The sequence below is a fragment of the Myxine glutinosa genome, chromosome 8, assembly GCF_964187855.1.
Source record: "Myxine glutinosa chromosome 8, kmMyxGlut1.1, whole genome shotgun sequence".
Classification (NCBI taxonomy): Eukaryota; Metazoa; Chordata; class Myxini; order Myxiniformes; family Myxinidae; genus Myxine; species Myxine glutinosa.
The window spans coordinates 67,257,078-67,277,181 of record NC_136268.1 but is presented as its reverse complement, the minus strand read 5'-3'; the positions used below and the strand labels follow the sequence as shown (position 1 = coordinate 67,277,181).

The window sequence follows — 20,104 nt, the reverse complement described above, 5'->3', positions numbered from 1 at the left end:
TAAGTTAAACACCAGGCATGCAATATCCGTTGTTGGATTGTTGATTAATTATTCGAGGATATTATAACCCACAAAGTCCTTACTACCTCATATCAATAAAGGTTTCTGTAATGATCATCATTTGTTTGTTTCCCCACAGGAGGCATCAGGCATCTGAATTTAGTTATGGTAAGTCACTGCAACATGCAATTTCCATGCAGTCAATTATCCAGACAGAGTTTTAAGTGAAAATCTCAATTGTCATGTGATTATTTTAAAGAAAATTTGATCAAAAAGACATCGCTTCTGTAAATATGATCACTTTCAAAATTGGGGGGAACTAACGTTGTTATTCTTTAGTATGAATGTATATGATCTGTAAGAAAAATTATTTCAGAAAAGAAATACAGGAAACCCTTAAATGTCCACCGACACAGAATTTTTTTTGATGTGATTATGTACATAGATTTTTTTTTTAGTATCAAACAAATAACTCAATGGTGTTTTTAATCATAATCATTTTTTAAGTATTGCAGTTAAAAAAGCAAACCCATCAGGCACTGCGCCTAAAAATTGTGAGGGTCATGACGTCATCTGCATGACTTAATCGAAGGCATGGTTGTCTCAGCACGCAACGGATAATGTCCGCACAACCTGCTTCACTCATCAGAAAGTGATTTTGAGGAAGATTTGTCTGATCAAGAATCCTCTGATAGTCAAAATCATTATAAAAACTACCTGCAGCAAAACTATTCTCGAGATGATGTAGCGGGTCAGGTGGATAATCAAATCGCCGTTTTTTTTTGGGGGGGGGAGGGGGGGGGGAACAATCAAGTGTAAAATAACACAAAAAAATCATTAAAATCTTTTTCTAAGATGTTAATTCAAGAAAAAAAACAACCATATCTAATGAAGCCATATGTAATAATTAAGGTAAACATGATTTTCTGTGTCTGTAGGCCTTTAAATACCGTCGGTTTGAATATCGTGGTTTTGACCAATCACTATCAACCTCTTTTTGTACCAATTTCGCTAATGCAGGGTTTCATTTAGGCCAATCATGAATTTTGAGCTGAGCTGTTACGGTTATCTCACACCACGAATCTTTTTTTGTTTCTCACGCACCGTTAATAATGAAAGTGTAAAGTGATAAACAAAGAGGATTCTTTTAATTTTATTTATTGGCTGGTTTTGGAGTTTACTTTTATTTCAAATGTGATGTGTTTATTTTTGTTGTGAAAAGTGTGAGAAACTATATTTTCTCAAAGCCCAGGAACCTAACCCCATTATTCCTATTGGAAATTGGTTTTAACTATCGCAGTATTAAATATTGCAGCATTTTCCAGGAACATAACCCCCACGATATTTAAGGGTTTACTGTACATAGTTGTATATTGAAAAATTATAAATATTACTTGTTGAAGTTTAAGTAATTGAAGTAATTAAATATTACTTAAAATTATAAATATAATTATTAAAATTATTTTAAAACATTACTTGTCTTGTGTTAGCATGATAGCCGTAGGTAGCTGTTCCTTTGTCACCTTTTAAGTTAAATTATTTTTTCTGATTGTACAGTTTATCGGCTTTCTTCGATTATTGTCTTTTATTTTCAGACATATTTACATATTTTTCAGACATTCGTCAGTTAAAGCTCACATTTCTTCTCGTGTTCTTTTTCAGCCTGAACTGGACCGGAGTAAGATGTGGATGCCACTGCGGTTGCTTGTATCAGTAGAGCAAGATGGAAACCAATTGGTGCTAAAGGAATCTCCTTTACGGTTTATTGATGAGCGTTTTTCCATTGTGATTCAAAAGGACCGCACATTTTACACACCAGGCCAAACGATAAGGCTGTATGCTCTGCCTTTTCAGAATAGTTCTCACCTGTCCAGGATGCCCATGAAAGTATCATTGAACGTACGTATACACAAACAAGAGAGCAGGAAAATATATGTTTTTAAACTATTAAGAACTTTTAACTCGTAGAAAAAACATAATTTCATCATAGCAGAGATTGCATATTTTCCATCGAATTGTCTACTCTGAGTTAAATTTCTCACATGCTGTCACTTTGGTGCTCTTCGGGAAGGGTGTGTTCATCGGCGTCTTATTGGACAGTGTCCTGTTTGAAGTGATGTTACGCTAGCTGTCACATCTGCTTGGCCTTCAATGGTAAAGGTTAGACACCATGGTACATTGAAAAAAAAGTAGACCTTCGTGTGCTGATACCCTGGTCATATTCAAAATTGTTGCCATTGCGTCCGTTTGGAAAGCATTGGCGAATTTTCCAGTATAGTCAATGCTAAGAAACTGCTTCGGAAGCACCAACTAATTCTTGACTCTAAGTGTCTAAATATTTATTTTTAATTGGAAGAAATCATTATAGTCGCATATCTATATACTTGTTCATATATTGAGGTTCATAGCTTTCAATATATATGTTAAATATATCTGTACTGTATAAAGTGACGTTCCGCAACCTGTGGGTCGCGACCCAATGTTTGGGTCATGAAGGATTTTCAATGGGTCGCACGATCGTTTCAGAAATCGCGGGAAAAAAACTTTATCGACGATTTACTTCTCCCGACTGAACAGAACAGAGATCAAACGAACGCCGACACAAACTTTATAGTGTGCTGTAAAGCACGACACGAAGCTGCTAACAAGGCAGGGAGTTTACGCCTGATTGGCTGACAATAATATCAAGTGGGCGGTGTCTGTGACCGAAGTCGTTGCTCATTCTCAAGGGGGGCGTGGTCTCTCACTCTCTCTCCGCATGGTCGTGGAGATCCGTACAAGATAAGAACAGTGTTTGGTATGATTGTCGTCACTTTGCTTTATTGTTCAATTGCGAATTGTACTACTGTACAAAGATAATGCACACCAGACCCTTACCAAGATATTAACGTCATAGGCAATCGATATTTCCCTAACGGTTTGTGGGGCGGGGGGGGGGGGGGGGGGGTGTGTTCGATGGGTCGCGACTGGATGCCTGGGTTTTTTATTGGGTCCTGGGCTAAAAAGGTTGCGGAACGCAGGTATAAAGTATTTAATGACTAGAGACACCCACTCCCATTGGGAGCATTGGCATGTCATCCATAAGGATTTTCTTCCTTGTGCCTATGACCTGATCCTTACATACATACATACATACATACAAACATACATTACATGCATACATACATTACATAAATACAGAAGAAATACCTCCTTCCCCCAAGCCCTCTCCCTCCCACAGATCTCCCGATGTCCCTGTTCTCTACTGTTGTACTTGTGTGCTTCCCTCTCTCTCTCCATCTTGTCTCCCGCTCCCTTTATCATATGTTTTATGTGTCAGTTTTTTTTTTGTGATTAATGTTAGCTCTTACACGAGCCTCGATCTTGTATACAAAAAAAAAAAAAAGAAGAAGAAGAACACCTCTCCTTTTGCATCTTCAGATGCATAGAGCTGCCTCGGCTATAGGGCACAATCCTACACGGGTTGCCACTCCAACGCAGGATACTCGAATGGCTCGTTCTTCCCAGTAAGCTGGTGCTCATTTTGCCGACCTCGGAAGGATGACAGGGGCTCAAACTCAAGACCCTGAGATATTAAGCCAGCTACCTTAACTGTTAAACCAACACCAGGAAGACCAGGCAAAATATGGCAACAATACTCCATAACAGGTTGTATAGTAGCTTTGTATAGATAAAGCATAGCAGCTGGAGGAAGGTGTCACTGAGCACGGAATAAGCAGCCAAGGTGCTGAGAGGCTCTTCTAGCTATAACAGAGATGTAGTTTTCCCAGCTGAGGTTTGATCTGATACCCAATCCAAGTAGACGGATACCAGGGAGTTTTTGTAAAGGTGAAGAATTCATAGACACGGTTGGAAAATAGGGTGATCTTGAGCTGGACACAGACAACAAGTGGATCTTATTTTGGTTAAAAGTAACGAGCCAGTCATTTCCACAGTTAATCACACCCTCTAGGTCATGACTGAGAGTGGCACTGGCCTGGACGTGGGAAGGAGGAGACATGGTTCTTGGGTATGGAGTACAGTATTGAGACAACTGCGTAAATGGTTAATTTTGAAAGAATACAATCAGGTAGATCATTGATATATAACAAGAACAATGTCGGACCCAACATAGTGCCTGAGGAAAACCAGCATCACTATTATGGACAGGAGACGACTGTCCCTTATGTACCACAGATATTTGGTGATTTACAAGGAAGGCAGAAATTGTAGCAAGCTATTATAAAAGGGGAAAAAGATCATGGTTTTTGGATAGGGGACGATCTGGGATGGTGGTGAACAGCTGTCTTGAATTCTGGAGGGAAGAATAAGATTGGAGAGAATGTAGAAGTTAGTTATATAGGTGGAAAAAAGAGGAACAAATGAGTGTAAGTGAGCATTGATCCTGATTTTAGGTAGTTTCACCAGAAGATGGTTGATGGTGGACCATGTGTGCCCTGCAGAAACCTAGGTGGGACAAAGCACGGAAAGAGCAGAGGTTTCAAGACCAGAAAGGAGGCGGTAGAAGACAGAGAGACCACCGACCTGTTTGTGATGGGAAAGTGATAGGCCTATAGACTCAGATTCATTATGTGAAATTCCATTGATCTTGAAGGTCTTGGTTTCCACGGCATCAAGTTGAGCAAGATGTGAGGCAGGGAAGCCAACCCAGAGGGGAGAGCAGTACAGAACGACATCAAGCTGCGGACGAAAGCCTTGTAGGTGGACAGCAGTTCAGGTGTTCCAAGGAAGGACATTGTACAACGCCCAGTCGGCGACTGGCTTTGGAGGCCAACTTTGAAATGTGGTTTGCCCAATAAAGATCATGGCTGAAAGTGAGACCCAGGAGTTTGAATGATGGAACTTCCTCAAGAGGATTGTTAAGAAAGTAGTTGGAGTGTTTGCCAAATGATCCTTTTGGCCAACGTCTTATAGTATGGTATCTAGACTTTCCTGAATCTGATCAGCCACCCCTCTCTGGTATCTACCTTTTCTCCAAGCTTTCTGTCTGCTACATATTTGTAGAGCAGTCTCTTAACCCCACTGTTCAAATCAATGATGTATCATGAATAATAAGGTATCCCATTATTTACATCCTCTGAGCCAGATATCTTCCCATTCACAGTCACTCTTTGTTTCCCATCACTAATCCAGTTTCCAATCAAGTTAGCTATTCTACCAGACAATCCACATCCCTCACATTAGCGAACAGCCTTCTACGTGGTATATTATCAAAATCATAGCCGGAAGCAACATGTTTTATTTTTGCAGAAGGAAGTAAAAGCATTGCCTTTCAAACCATTTATGGATGTTCATTGTAGCCATAGCAGATGGACACAAAAATACAAAGGAAAACATTAAGATTATTCCAGAACAAATACAGGAACTGCGATTGCTGTCAGTGTGGGTTTACAAAATGAGATTTTGTGCACCTTTGTGTGATGATACCTCACAAAAAGTGAAACTAAATGAAGGTACTAACTAATCCTTAACCTTTGTAATCACAATACAAACACTTCATGTGTTTGTGAAATGGTCATGCAGGTCGTGTTTTCCAGAGGACCTGGGTTTGATTCCTGGTCTGGGCATGTAATTTTCCCACATATATTAATATACATATATGTATATATGCCTGTGATTGATGCTGTGAAGAGAAACAGGTTGAGATGGTTTGGTCATGTGTTGAGGAAGGATGAAAGTGAGTGGTTGAGAAGAGTGATGGAAATGAATGTAGAAGGAAGTAGAGGACGGGGAAGACCGAGAAAGACTTGGCTAAATATGGTGGAAGAAGAAATGCGGGCAAGGGGGTTAACAAGGGGAGATGCAGAAAATAGGGCAAAATGGAGAAGATTGTCATGGGGACCGCAAGGCTAACCCCCGCTCTAGCAGGGAAAGTGGCCTTAAAATGCATGTTGTTGTTTGTTGTTGTGTATATATATATATATATACAGTGGGGAGAACAAGTATTTGATACACTGCCGATTTTGCAGGTTTTCCTACTTACAAAGCACGTAAAGGTCTGTAATTTTTATCATAGGTACACTTCAACTGTGAAAGACGGAATCTAAAACAAAAATCCTGAAAATCACATTGTATGATTTTTAAGTAATTAATTTGCATTTTATTGCATGAAATAAGTATTTGATCACCTACCAACCAGTAAGAATTCCGGCTCTCACAGACCTGTTAGTTTTTTCTTTAAGAAGCCCTCCCATTCTCCACTCATTACCTGTATTAACTGCACCTGTTTGAACTCGTTATCTGCATAAAAGACACCTGTCCACACTCAATCAATCAGACTCCAACCTCTCCACAATGGGCAAGACCAGAGAGCTGTCTAAGGACATCAGGGACAAATTTGTAGACTTGCACAAGGCTGGGATGGGCTACAGGACAATAGGCAAGCAGCTTGGTGAGAAGGCAACAACTGTTGGCGCAATTATTAGAAAATGGAAGAAGTTCAAGATGACAGTCAATCTCCCTCGGTCTGGGGCTCCATGCAAGATCTCACCTCGTGGAGCCTCAATGATCATGAGAAAGGTGAGGGATCAGCCCAGAACTACACGGCAGGACCTGGTCAATGACCTGAAGAGAGCTGGGACCACAGTATCAAAGAAAACCATAAGTAACACACTACGCCGTCATGGATTAAAATCCTGCAGCGCACGCAAGGTCCCTCTGCTCAAGCCAGCGCATGTCCAGGCCCGTCTGAAGTTTGCCAATGACCATCTGGATGATCCAGAGGAGGAATGGAAGAAGGTCATGTGGTCTGATGAGACCAAAATAGAGCTTTTTGGTTTAAACTCCACTCGCCGTGTTTGGAGGAAGACGAAGGATGAGTACAACCCCAAGAACACCATCCCAACCGTGAAGCATGGAGGTGGAAACATCATTCTTTGGGGATGCTTTTCTGCAAAGGGGACAGGACGACTGCACCGTATTGAGGGGAGGATGGATGGGGCCATGTATCGCGAGATCTTGGCCAACAATCTCCTTCCCTCAATAAGAGCATTGAAGATGGGGCGTGGCTGGGTCTTCCAGCATGACAACGACCCGAAACACACAGCCAGGGCAACGAAGGAGTGGCTCCGTAAGAAGCATCTCAAGGTCCTGGAGTGGCCTAGCCAGTCTCCAGACCTGAACCCAATAGAAAATCTTTGGAGGGAGCTGAAAGTCTGTGTTGCGCAGCGACAGCCCCGAAACCTGAAGGGTCTGGTGAAGATCTGTATGGAGGAGTGGGCCAAAATCCCTGCTGCAGTGTGTGCAAACCTGGTTAAGAACTACAGGAAACGTCTGATCTCTGTAATTGCAAACAAAGGTTTCTGTACCAAATATTAAGTTCTGTTTTTCTGATGTATCAAATACTTATTTCATGCAATAAAATGCAAATTAATTACTTTAAAATCATACAATGTGATTTTCAGGATTTTTGTTTTAGATTCCGTCTTTCACAGTTGAAGTGTACCTATGATAAAAATTACAGACCTCTACGTGCTTTGTAAGTGGGAAAACCTGCAAAATCGGCAGTGTATCAAATACTTGTTCTCCCCACTGTATATATATATATATATATATATATATATATATATATATATATATATATATATATATATATATATATATATATATATATATATATATATATATATATATATATATATATATATATATATATATATATATATATATTGTTGCGGATATGAGGATTGAGTTTTTTTTATTGTGTTGTTATTATTATTGCTTTATTCTGAGCCCTCCTTGCTCCAGTGTGTATAAAGGTCAAAGGGCGTTCCCGTAGTTAGTTCCATAAAGCATACATGAAGGACACTATAATATCCCTGTTCAGTAGTTTATTTCCTTATTCTGTGTATTAGGTTAAGGCGTTGTCTTCCATTAAAATGACACTCCATTGCACCACGTGAAATAAGATAGATTCCCTTCATTCTTCATTCCCATTCCCAAAACGTCCATTTCCCCTTTCGTCATGGCCAAGCCTCGATTGCCAATATTACATCCCCTCCAAAACCACCATTGAACATGTGCTCGGGTCGGGGAAGAAAGGTGTGCCCGCCCGTCGTCATCAAGGGCGGAGCCAGAGGGTCGCACGACCAACCAGGGCCGAGGTGAGCACACCGATGGGCGTGTCCTGAAGGCCGGCGGCTTGATCGCCGGAGGCGTTATAAAAGCGCGCGCGCAAGGTACTGCGTAAGAAGATCCAGATGAGCTTTGAAGAGAGAGAAGGTTCAAGGTCAATTACAAGCAGTTGCGCCAGAGACGACAGACGCGTCCTGAGGTGAGCCAGAGAAGCAGCTTTGGCTCCACAAGCAGCGTTGACTCCACCAGGCAGCTTCAACCCGTTACCCCGCGGGAACCAGATAGCGGTGGCATCGGTGGTCGTCGAGGTCCAGCCGACGTCCCGTGCGGGATCAAGCCCGAACCATCTGCCCCAGCTGAACCTTCCCATTCCTCCTTCCAGCATTCATTCCTGCCATTCCATCCTTCTTGTGTACGTGAGTTTGTTCTGTTTGTTCTGTCCTGGGTATTTAATTAAGTTTGTATAAGCTAGTATTTTCACTGTGTCACCTGCTTTTTCCATGTTCCCTGTATATAACTTTGACTGCTCCTTTTGCTTGTGTGTGTAAATAATAAATCCCGTTACTCTTCTGTACGTCTTCTTCTTCCTCTTTACATTCGGTCGCTTTCGAGGTTTCCAAATTGAATATCTGTGGCGCGATCCGGCCAACGTTCGGGAATCGGGATAATCGGGGTAACTGTACGACCGCAGGGCCATCCGCTCAGCAAACACAACACCTTAACCGCGGGCCGTAACAATTGGTGTCTGGGTGTGAGATACGAGGCCCGAACCAAATTTTAAAAAAAAACATCTAGAAAAAAATTTGGTCAAAATTTGGAGCGGCCGAAATTTGTTTTGTTTTACAAAACCCGAATTTTGAAATTGCGCCATGGCTGGTCAAGGCGACGGGATGTCGGTGGGAGAGATAGACGGGGTAGAATCGACCCAGGACCTCGGGGAAATGTATGTGGAGGAAAGAGAGGAGGAGAACATTGGCAATGTGGTTGAGGAGGTTTCAAGCGCGCAAAATGGCGCTCTCGCGCAGGTGGTATCAGACGCACAAAGTGGCAGCTCGCACGAGCGCGGGGTAGCCGCGCCCGCTGCGCAAATAGGGGGAATTGATGTGCGGGACCTCATGGCGCAGATTAATGCAGCCATACTAATGGCGAATATGGGGCTAGAAGCCAAAATGGAAGAGAACAGGGAGCGATTAGAGGGCCAAATGAGGGATGAAGCGAGGGGTACCGTTGAGGGGTTAGACAAGAAATTTGAGGGGTTAGACAACAATTTAAAGGGGTTAGACAAGAAATTTGAGGGGTTAGACAAGAAATTTGAGGGGTTAGACAAGAAATTTGAGGGGTTAGACAATGGGATAGAAGGGGTGAAACATGGGTTAAAGGGGGTGGAAAATAGAATGGCTGCCCAGGAGAATCAGATAGAGGGGGTGAAAAATGGGTTAGAGGGGTTAGAAAACAAGATGGAAAACAAATTGCGGGAAATAGGGGAGCAATCTGCCCGAGAAATTAAGCAAATGGGAGAGCAAATAGAGGAGGTGAAAATCGGGGTAGAAACCAAATTGGATGCTCAGAGGGATGAATTGGGACAGATGAGGGTGGCATCTACAAAAGAGAGGGAGGAGATGAAAGAGGAGATACGACGAGGTGTAATTGAGGAGGTCTCGGGGGTACGCGAGGAGGTAAAGCGAGGTGAAAAGCATATGGAGAAAGAGGTGAGAAATAATACGGCGAGGTTACAAGGGGGAATAGAGGGTCTGACGAGGGGAGTAGAACAGCTGACAGTGGGACAAAAGGAACTTGTAGACCAAGTGGAAAAGAACACTGCAATAATCGGGGGATTAAAAGCGACACAAAAAGACATTAAAAATGAATTAATAGCGACACAGAAGGAATGTCAGATGGTACATGAGGGGTTGACGAAGAAGTTGGAAGAGGTGACAGAAGTAATGGAGACGAAGGACCGAGAGGTGAGGACGCACATAGAAACGGTTAAAGTGGTGTTAGAGGAAGAGATAGAGGGGGCGCACCGGGAGATGAAGGAGGTAAAGGAAAAATTAGAGGAGGTGGAAGAAGGGGTGAGTGAAATTAAGAAGAGACGAAGGGAAACTAAAAAGAAGATAAAGGAGGAGGTAATGGAATTGGTACAAGGTCTGTGCTCGAATCGTGATGATGTGCTCACTAACCAAATAAGGAGTTTGCAGGTGGCAGAGGAGGTGCGGAGGTGAGGGACCAATGGTGAGATGTATGACTGGTCCGGAGTGTATGGACAGAGGAGGTGTGCAAGGAGGTCTGGCTATGGGGAGTGAGGGGGGTGCTGGTGAGCAAGGGTGTGTGGGTATGGAGTGGGTAGCGGGTTGCGGAAGGGCGGCCCAGGCATCGACACCAGGAGGGGTAGTGTTTGGAGGGACGGGGGATGCGCGGGAGCCCCCCGGGAATAGCGTACTGTGGGAGCCCGAATGGTTTGGTCCCGCGTTGATCCCGCAAGGAGTGACGCGCGGGGTCCGACCTTCGGGCGCCCACAAGGTCCCACTCGCGCCGTATGACGGCAAGAGTGATTTGAGGGCGTACCTGGCGCAGTTTGAGTACGTGTGTAAAGGCAACGGTTGGAATCCGGACGAAGGTGGAGTACACCTGGTAGGGGCACTGCGCGGTGCGGCGGCGGAGGTGCTGACAGCTTTACCACCGGGTGCTCTCACCTTGTCAGGTCTCCGTGCAGCTTTAATTAATCGTTTTGGTATCGAGCAGCAAAGCGAGCTTGTTAAAGCTCAACTTGCGCAGCGTAAACGCAAGCCCCAGGAGACCATCGGGGAACTTGCTCACGATATTCGCCGCGCGGTAGGGATTGCACACGCGGACATGGCGGCGAGTTCCCAGGAAAGCCTGGCGCTGGATCACTTTATCCAGGCCCTCCCGGATCTGGAGCTCCGACAACAGCTCGCCATGTGGCGCCCGCAGACCATGAGTCAGGCGGCCGACGCTGCAGCCCGTTGGGAAGCAGCGAGGCCCCTGGCCCGGGGAGGCGAGCGCCACGCAGTGGCGGTGCGTCAGGTGGGGCCCGTGGTGGGGGTCGCCCCCCCCAGTGGGGCCGGCCCCCGTAGCGGGGTGGCTTGGGGTCAATTTTCAAGATTACCGTTACCGGGCGGACAAAAGCGCCATTTTTGGTGTGAGGCTTCCTTAGGGTATATCAGTTGATTTTAGCCGAGGAGCCCTCTCGAAATATGTACGTAACCATGGTAACACAAACAAATCCAAGATGGCTGCCGTTCATGATAAAATACCAATTTTCTTGGGTTGTAGTTGTTAGAGGAAAGCCAAATTGTATCAAAATATTACTTAAATATCAGAACCATGTCCTCAACATGTTCGGTCACCCTCCTGAAATATTAAAGTAAAACATAAAAATCCAAAATGGCCGCCATTTATGCTGAAATAGCAATTTCCTTGGTTTTTAGCGGTCATACGATGGCTAAATTGTACCAAAGTATGATTATATTATACCAGAATATTTTTATTGAAGCCCTATTTTTAAAAAAGATACACAAATAACCTACCACATATGGACAACATGGTTGTTTATTTCCCGTAGGTCTAAAGATCAAAGAAATCAAACTACATAATATTGACTGCAACATCCAAACTAATTGAATTTAAAAGTGATCTAAACTATTGTTTCTCAAGATAGTGCGTTCTTGAGACAAGGGTTTGAACATGGAAATAATGTGAATGTTTTAATTATGCTTTTATCCTAACCAACCTTAATGTGACCCTTGTGGGTATCCGTAGTTATATACCTAATTTAGACGGCGACATTGTGACTACAGGCTGTCTTTACTATACTGCTAAGCACATGTATTGGTGGAAGGTTTTCTGGCCTCCTTTGTTAACAATCTACATATTTTATGGTAAGTAAGCAACTTTTCAAGTTATTATCTTTAATTACAGAACTTCAGTGATCAAGTCAGGTTTTTTTAGCTAAACAGAAGTATGTGTTTATGTACATTTGGTAACAATCAGCATAATTAGACAAGCTTAAACACTCCTATAAATAATGGCCTATGCAAAATAATCAACACAATCAACACAGAGTTTGAGAAACAATGCCACTGGGTCCTTTCTAAAACCAGCAAAATATTCTCTACTATCCCATTTGACCAAGCTCATGAACAGGAGAACGCGAAAGTCAAAGGCTCTGGTGGTTGTATTGGACTCACAGGAAACCCTGTCGCATTTAGACGCTGGATGTTAACAGGTCCCGAGTTGGCCAGATTGCAAACACAGTTTGAGGAAGAATACTTTCCCAATGATGACCCAGATTTTCGGAACCATGAACAGGGCCTTGCATCACAAAAAACATTTCAGAAGGAAGTAAACAATCTTTCTGAAACCTTCAACAGAATGGGAAACCCCTTCCTTGATGATTTTGAAGAGCTAGTGACACTCGACAGTCGCAATTGCATGGATGAGTCTGTAGTATCCGCACTACGCACATTGGAAGACACAGGCATAAAGCAGTATCAGGAGTATGTCAAGAGTGTACTTGAAGATCGCAGCTGCTCTATACATGACCCAATCAAGAAGAACTCACTGGCTCTCTTCAAGAGACCTAAACCCAAGGCCCCGACAAAGCAGGGGAAGAAGATCAAAGTGCTCCAGAACAATGTGGCACTTTTTGGCCAGTTGTACATTGCCATGCAAAGTCGCGAGGGTGACCTGAAGGAATTCTTTGCCCATGAGATACAACCCTTTCCACCTTCTCTCTCAGACTTTGGTAAGCTGCATTTACCAAACACAAAGTCCGATCTACTGAAATGTATTGAGCAGCCCGAGCAGCCTGAGCCACCTTCAACCTATGACTGCATTGTACTGGATGGTGCTGTCATTGTGCACTGTCTGCCGACTACTGCAGTCAGCACGTTCATTGAGTATGCAGACAAGGTGTTCATCCCCTACCTGGTGAAGCAGCTACAGAATGCCACAAGGTTGGATGTTGTGTGGGACACATACATTCCAGACAGTTTGAAGGAATCAACCCGGGAAAAGAGAGGAAAGGGTGTGCGCAGAAAAGTGTCCGGCCAAACCAAGCTTCCAGGCAATTGGATGGACTTCCTCCGTGATCCAAAAAACAAACAGGAGCTATTTGCCTTTCTGACGTCCAAGGTTGCCGAGTTTACCTTTCCATCAGGCAAATCCGTGTACATCACATCAGGTGAATCTGTAGTATCCACAGGCACCATCAACGCCATGCTGAACTGCAACCATGAGGAAGCAGATACGAGGGTCATAGTGCACATCGTGCATGCACTAGAGCAAGATATGAAGACTATTAAAGTGCGCACTGTTGACACAGACGTTGTAGTCATACTTATTGGTACATTTTATGATCTCATGGTCACTCAGCCATTGGTAGACATCTGGGTTGCCTTTGGAATGGGTAAGAATTACAGATTTTACAGTATCAATGCCATATGTGACAGACTTGGGGAAACAAGATCACAAGCTCTACCAGTATTTCATGCCCTTTCTGGATGTGATACCACATCAGCCTTCCAAGGTAAGGTCAAGAAGTCAGCCTGGCAGGCTTGGCAAGCCTATGAAGACATCACAGAAACATTTGTGTATCTGGCTCGTCACCCCTTTGAGCTTCTTTATACAGACGCTGATCACTTCCAGAAGATCGAGAGACTAATCATCATCTTGTATGATAGAACAAGTCCCTTGAGCTCCGTCAATGAAGCAAGACAGGAACTCTTCTGCCAGAAGAATCGATCAATGGACAGAATACCACCCACACAGGATGCTCTTCTTCAACATGCCCGGCGGGCATTGTACCAAGCCGGAATCTGGACAACCAGCACACAGACACAGCAAGTGGTTCCTTCTCCACAGACATTTGCATGGACCAAGGTGTCAGATGTATGGGTACCAGTTTGGATATCAATGCCAGAGGTTTCCAGAGCATGCAGAGAACTAATCAAATGTGGTTGCAAAGGAGACTGTACCACATGCAAATGTGGCAATGCCAATCTTGTCTGCTCAAAACGTTGTGTTTGCCCATGTATTAAATAGACAAGTAAATAAGAACATTGCAGATGTCTAGATTACTGAGAAAGTAAGGATTTGCACATTGCACACTGAACATTATAATATACTTTTGTTCAACAGAAATCCCCCATGCTCACTACTGAATGACCAAAGTACTTGTACACTCAATTTTTTAAAATTATTTTCTTTAAAAGTTGATGACTGAGGTCAATTATATCATGTAGTGGTTATAAGTTTCATGATTGTGTGGCTACAAATTCCCCTCATCCCAAGTGGGACTGGGAGGTTTTTTTTAGACCAGGAGTATTGTAATATATAAAGCTATATCAATATGCAGTACCAGAGACTTTTGGGGGCATCCTCATTTTTTCAAAAACAAATGACATACTTTGCTTACATGTACCTCCAAGTCGGCTTTTTTTTGTTTCAGTGTTTTGTTTTGATTAATGTGCAGCCTATATCAGGTGTACATATGTACTTAATAGTCTAGTCCAAGCTGGATCCGACCAGAAAGGATAACCATTAGGAGTGCAAAATATCGAGCCCAAGAATTGGGCGTGTCGCTTATTGGATGTCACGCCTACCATTACAATCAGTATCCACTATAAACCAATGAGAGGTTTAGATTAAGTCTTGATCTAAACCTCTCATTGGTTTATAGTGGATACTGATTGTAATGGTAGGCGTGACATCCAATAAGCGACACGCCCAATTCTTGGGCTCGATATTTTGCACTCCTAATGATAATGTTGTATTTCCAGGGTACAATGTTTACAGCTTATCATTCGCAATAATTGATGACCTGGAGTTATAAGCAATGTATTCAAGCCAAAAGCTTCCCCCCCCCCCCCCTAACATTGAGGGCGCCCTTCACATGAAATCACTGAATGTCCCTTTAAATTTACTGGTGATATTGTAATATCAAAATACACATTCAGTGTCCTAAAAATTTATATTTTGATACCAATTTTTGCTATCCATGACTTATATAACCCGGGAAATGTGCTTTTAATTACTGGATGGTGGCCATTTTGGATTTTTTGGTTTTACACGAATACGCGTAAAAATTCGTGAGGGCTCCTCGGCTAATATTGATTAATAGGTCATTAGGAGTGTTCATGCCAAATTTGGTGATTTTGTCCACCGTGTAACGGTAATTTTGCTAAGCCACCCTACTACTGACGGGGGCCCTGACCTGGAGAGCATGGTTCGGAGGCTGGTGGATCGGCGTCTAGCGGGACCTGGACCATGGCAGGCGGCTCCAGTGGTGGCACCCGGTAGTCCCCGACAGAGTACCCCAATTCGGACATACAGGGGGGGAAATTTGGAATACCGGAGGCAAGCACCTTACCAGGTGAGGTGCTATAATTGTGCTCGGATAGGTCACCGTGCGTGGGAGTGTCGAGCTCCGCGCCGGGACGTTCCCCGCCAACCGATGCCCTCAACTCCGCCCCGTATCGATCGGCCTAGCCGACCTCAGACACCCCCCCGCCAGGGCCCGGGAAACTAGAACGTGCCGGGCATGCAGGGCGGTGTTCGGCAGTAGGGGATGGAGAGAAGCCCTCGTTGACGCGACAGGTCATTCATTGTGGCCAAATTGGAACAGGTAGTTTGACAATTCGGTGCAAAATTGCCGGCGTGGGGGTCGACGCCGTGGTGGACACGGGAGCCAGCGCCACGATCATCAGCCCCGTGGTCCTTAATTCGAGTGCAGACGGCTGGGGTAAAATCCAGCGTCTGGAAAATCATAGTTTGCAGCTGGCTACCGGGGCAACGGCTCCGATCATAGGGCGTGGTTTTGTGACCCTCAAGTTGGGATCGGTAAAGCAAGAGATAGAGGTTTGGGTGGCGGAGGTGTGCGACCCGTGCTTAATAGGGTTGGATTTGTTGACTGCCAGCGGTTGTAAAATCGACTTGAGCCGGGGGATCCTGCAATGGGGAGTGGAAGAGCTACCATTGGAGGGGGTGAGCACGGCCGAGAGGGTGAAGCTGGAGGCTCCTGAGGCCGTGACCATCCCTCCGGGGGCCGAGGCCACAGTGCCGGCCCGATGGTCAGCTCGCCCGACATGGCAGGAGTCCTGCGGCCTGGTCGAACTGGTGGCAGCGCGATCCATACCTGGTTTAATCGTGGGCCGCACCCTTGTAAAAACGGACGGGCCGGTAGTGGCCGTCCGGGTAATTAATATGAGCACCGAACCACGCACTATAGTGAGGGGCACGAAGGTAGCTGGCTGCACCCCAGTTAGAGAAGTCGCGTCAGTGAGGGGCGAGAACATCCAGCCGAGCCGGCCCCAGGGGGAGCCTTCAATAAGTTCTAGGAATTTGCCCGATCCCATTTGCGAGATGGTAAATCGGAGTAGCATAGAGTTGGGAGGTACCCAGAGGGAGGCCTTACACAAACTGGTTGGGTCCCATTTGGACCTCTTCTCCTTGTCCACCGAGGATATTGGACGTACGGGCCTGGTGAAACATCAGATCCACACCGGTGAGGCCCGGCCTATTCGTCAGGCCGCCCGACGGCTCCCTTGGAGCAAGAGGGCGGAAGCTGACGAGCAGGTTGAAAAAATGCTCGACGCAGGCGTGATCGAGCCCTCGGGAAGTCCTTGGATGTCACCTGTTGTGCTGGTCAAAAAGAAAGATGGGACCACGCGGTTCTGCGTGGACTATCGCCAGCTAAACAACGTGACACTCAAGGACTCATATCCCCTGCCAAGGATTGATGACACCCTCGATGCCGTTGCGGGCTCAAATTGGTTCATGACTTTGGACCTCAAGAGTGGGTATTGGCAGGTGGAGATGGATCGGACAGGGAAGGAGAAAACGGCATTTTCCACAGGTAAGGGGCTGTATCAGTTCACTGTGATGCCGTTTGGTTTGTGTAACGCCCCCGCCACCTTTGAGCGATTAATGGAGCATGTGCTAGGCGGCATGCCATGGCAATCATGCCTGGTATACCTGGATGACGTCCTGGTACATGCCAAGACCTTCCCCCAGGCGGTAGCTAATTTGGACCAGGTGTTCGGGTGCCTCAGACAGGCAGGGTTGAAGCTGAACCCGAGCAAGTGCACTTTGTTTGCAAGAGAGGTGGCCTATCTAGGTCACGTTATCGGCCGCGAGGAGGTAAAAACGGACCCAAACAAAATTAAAGCGGTAGAGGAGTGGCCCGCACCACGTACCATCAAGGAGGTGCAGGGATTTTTGGGACTCTGCTCCTACTACCGGCGCTTTGTGGCGAAATTTGCGGAGTTGGCCTGTCCCCTCCACCGGCTTACGGAGAAGGGGACGCGATTTAATTGGACACGGGAGTGCCACGAGGCCTTCCAAAAATTGAAGGGGTGTCTAACATCCGCACCCCTTCTCGCTTACCCCACTAGTAACGGGACATTTACCCTGGACACAGATGCGAGCCAGGAAGGATTGGGCGCAGTTTTGTCTCAGACACAGGAGGGCGTGGAGAGAGTGATTGGTTATTATAGTCGGGCCTTAAGTAGGCCCGAGCGAAATTATTGTGTCACTCGCAAAAAGTTATTGGCTATGCTGGCTGCCATGAACCATTTCCACCCATACCTGTACGGGCGGAAATTTTCGGTTCGAACTGACCATTCCTACTTGCAATGGCTCCTTCGGTTCAAGGAACCGGAGGGCCAAATTGCAAGGTGGTTGGAAAAGTTGCAGCAGTACGATTTTAATGTGACCCATAGGGCCGGGAAGGCCCATGGTAATGCAGACGCACTCTCTCGGCGTCCTTGTCTGGGGGAAAACTGCAAATTTTGTGCGAGACACGAGGAGAGGGAGCAATTGGGCGATTCTGCCCCGATTCTCGTCGTCCGGGCAACCCGGGTGAGAGGGCCAATTTTGCCACTAACCGCGGACGAGGAATTTGGAGAGTTGGCTTGAAGCACGGCCCAGCAGGAGGATCCTGTTCTGGGGCCGGTGTTCCAATGGGTCAAATTGGGGCAAAGACCAAAGGGGGAAGAGGTCACCCCCCTCGGGGCGCAAACAAAGGCGTATTGGGCTCAGTGGCAGACCCTGGAGTTGAAAGGCAACATCTTATATCGCAAGTGGGTGGAGGTTCCCTCTGATAGAACTTCCTGGCTGGTGATAGTCCCTGACAAATTCAAGAACGTCATCTTACAACAGGTGCATGGTACCCTCTCCGGCGGCCATTTGGGCAGGACAAAGACAATATCTCGGGTCCGCCGGAGGTTCTATTGGGTGAATATGGGGCGCGACATACAGGACTGGTGTCGGAGATGCGACGCCTGTTCTGCCAAAAAGGGACCAGCACGGAGGATGAGGGCCCCCCTTCAATTACACCAGGTGGGGGCCCCCCTTGAGCGGGTGGCTATGGATATTCTAGGACCGCTGCCCCGCACCCGCCAAGGTAATAAGTATATCCTCGTTGTAATGGACTATTTCACCAAGTGGCCGGAGGCCTATGCCCTCCCCAACCAAGAAGCAGGGGTGGTAGCACAGGCCTTCGTGGAAGGATTTGTATGTCGGCACAGGATTCCACAGGAGCTGCACACCGATCAGGGACGAAATTTTGAGAGCCAATTATTAAAAGATGTGTGCAGACTCCTGTCAATTCGGAAAACCAGAACCACGCCCTTGCGGCCACAATCTGACGGGATGGTGGAAAGATTCAACAGAACATTGATCCAACAACTGGCATTGTTCACCACCACCCGTCAGGATGACTGGGACGAACATCTCCCGTACCTGTTGATGGCCTACCGAACTAGCCAGCACGGGGCCACCGCATGCAGTCCAGCGTTGCTTATGTATGGGCGGGAGTTACGGGCTCCCGCCGACTTGCTATGCGGTCCCGTGCCAGACACCATGGATACACCGCAGAGGGAGGGTTACGCACGTCACTTGGAGGAAGGCATGGAGCGGGTCCATGCCTTCGCCCGCCGCCAGCTCCATCTGGCGGGGGCCAAGATGAAGCGCAGGTACGACGACCGGAGCCAGGGGAGTCAATACGCTCCGGGGATGAAGATTTGGTTCTTTAATCCCCGGAGGCGGAAGGGCAGGTGCCCAAAACTCACCTCCCCCTGGCAAGGCCCGGGGGTCGTCCTGTCGCAAGTCTGTGACGTGGTCGTTAAGATCAAAATGGGGCCACGGGCCCCCCCTCGGATCGTCCATGCCGACCGGATAAGACCTTATGCCGGCGAGCAGGCGCCCTCATGGATCGCCTCGGCTCTAGATGCCGAGGCAGGACCCAGTACCTCTTGCGACGGGGGCTCGTAGTGTCAGAGGACTGGGGGGATGGTAGTGAGAGATGCCCGATGTGGTGGGATGGCAACTCTGCCATCCCTCACAGCGGGGGCAAAGGAGCACTTGTTTTATGGGGTTTGGCAGTAAAAACTAGCCCGGGAGGGTTAGGATATAATGGTAGGGACCTAGAAGATGACCTTAGGTAAAGTTAAGGTTAGGTAGTGACTGATACCTGTAGTGGGGACGCAGGCAGATTAGAGTGGATGATAATGACGTGGTATGTGCTTAGTTTAAAGGGAAGACGGGGAGCACTAAGTTAGCAGGGCAACAGGTAGATTAGATGATGCCGTGTGAGTGTTGGAGGTGTATAGAAGTGTATTGTGAAAAGTGTGTGAGGAACAGGTGTGATTGCACAGGTGTGCAACTGGACAGGTGGATGGAGCAGTGTGTGAGTGAGTGATAGTGATGTGAGTTGTATTGACCGAATGGTCCAGGAAGGAAGGAGGGTGCAGGTGGCACCAGGTAAGATTGCACAGGTGTGCAACAACAGGTGTATGGAGAATGGTTGTGTGAAATACATGGTGTGTGGAATACATGGAGTGTGGAATACATGGAGTGTGGAATACATGGAGTGTGGAATACATGGAGTGTGGAATACATGGAGTGTGGAATATATGGAGTATTGGAATGGATGGTCGTGGAGTGAGTATGGTGGAAACTATGGAGTGGAGTGGATGGTGCGAAGGTGTGAATGGGGGAAGGATGGACCCCC

At 46.2% G+C, this 20,104-nt stretch overlaps 1 protein-coding gene across 2 annotated transcripts in view; it reads left to right on the top strand.

Moving 5' to 3' along the window:
• The window catches only part of LOC137432560 (CD109 antigen), a 171,720-nt gene that overhangs the window by 33,614 nt on the left and 118,002 nt on the right, over positions 1–20,104 (top strand). For both annotated transcript variants that reach the window (XM_068124597.2, XM_068124598.2), the window contains exons 4-5: positions 140–168; positions 1,663–1,899. In XM_068124597.2, coding sequence (XP_067980698.2) covers positions 140–168; positions 1,663–1,899 — 266 coding nt within the window. The remainder of the gene's footprint in view (positions 1–139; positions 169–1,662; positions 1,900–20,104) is intronic.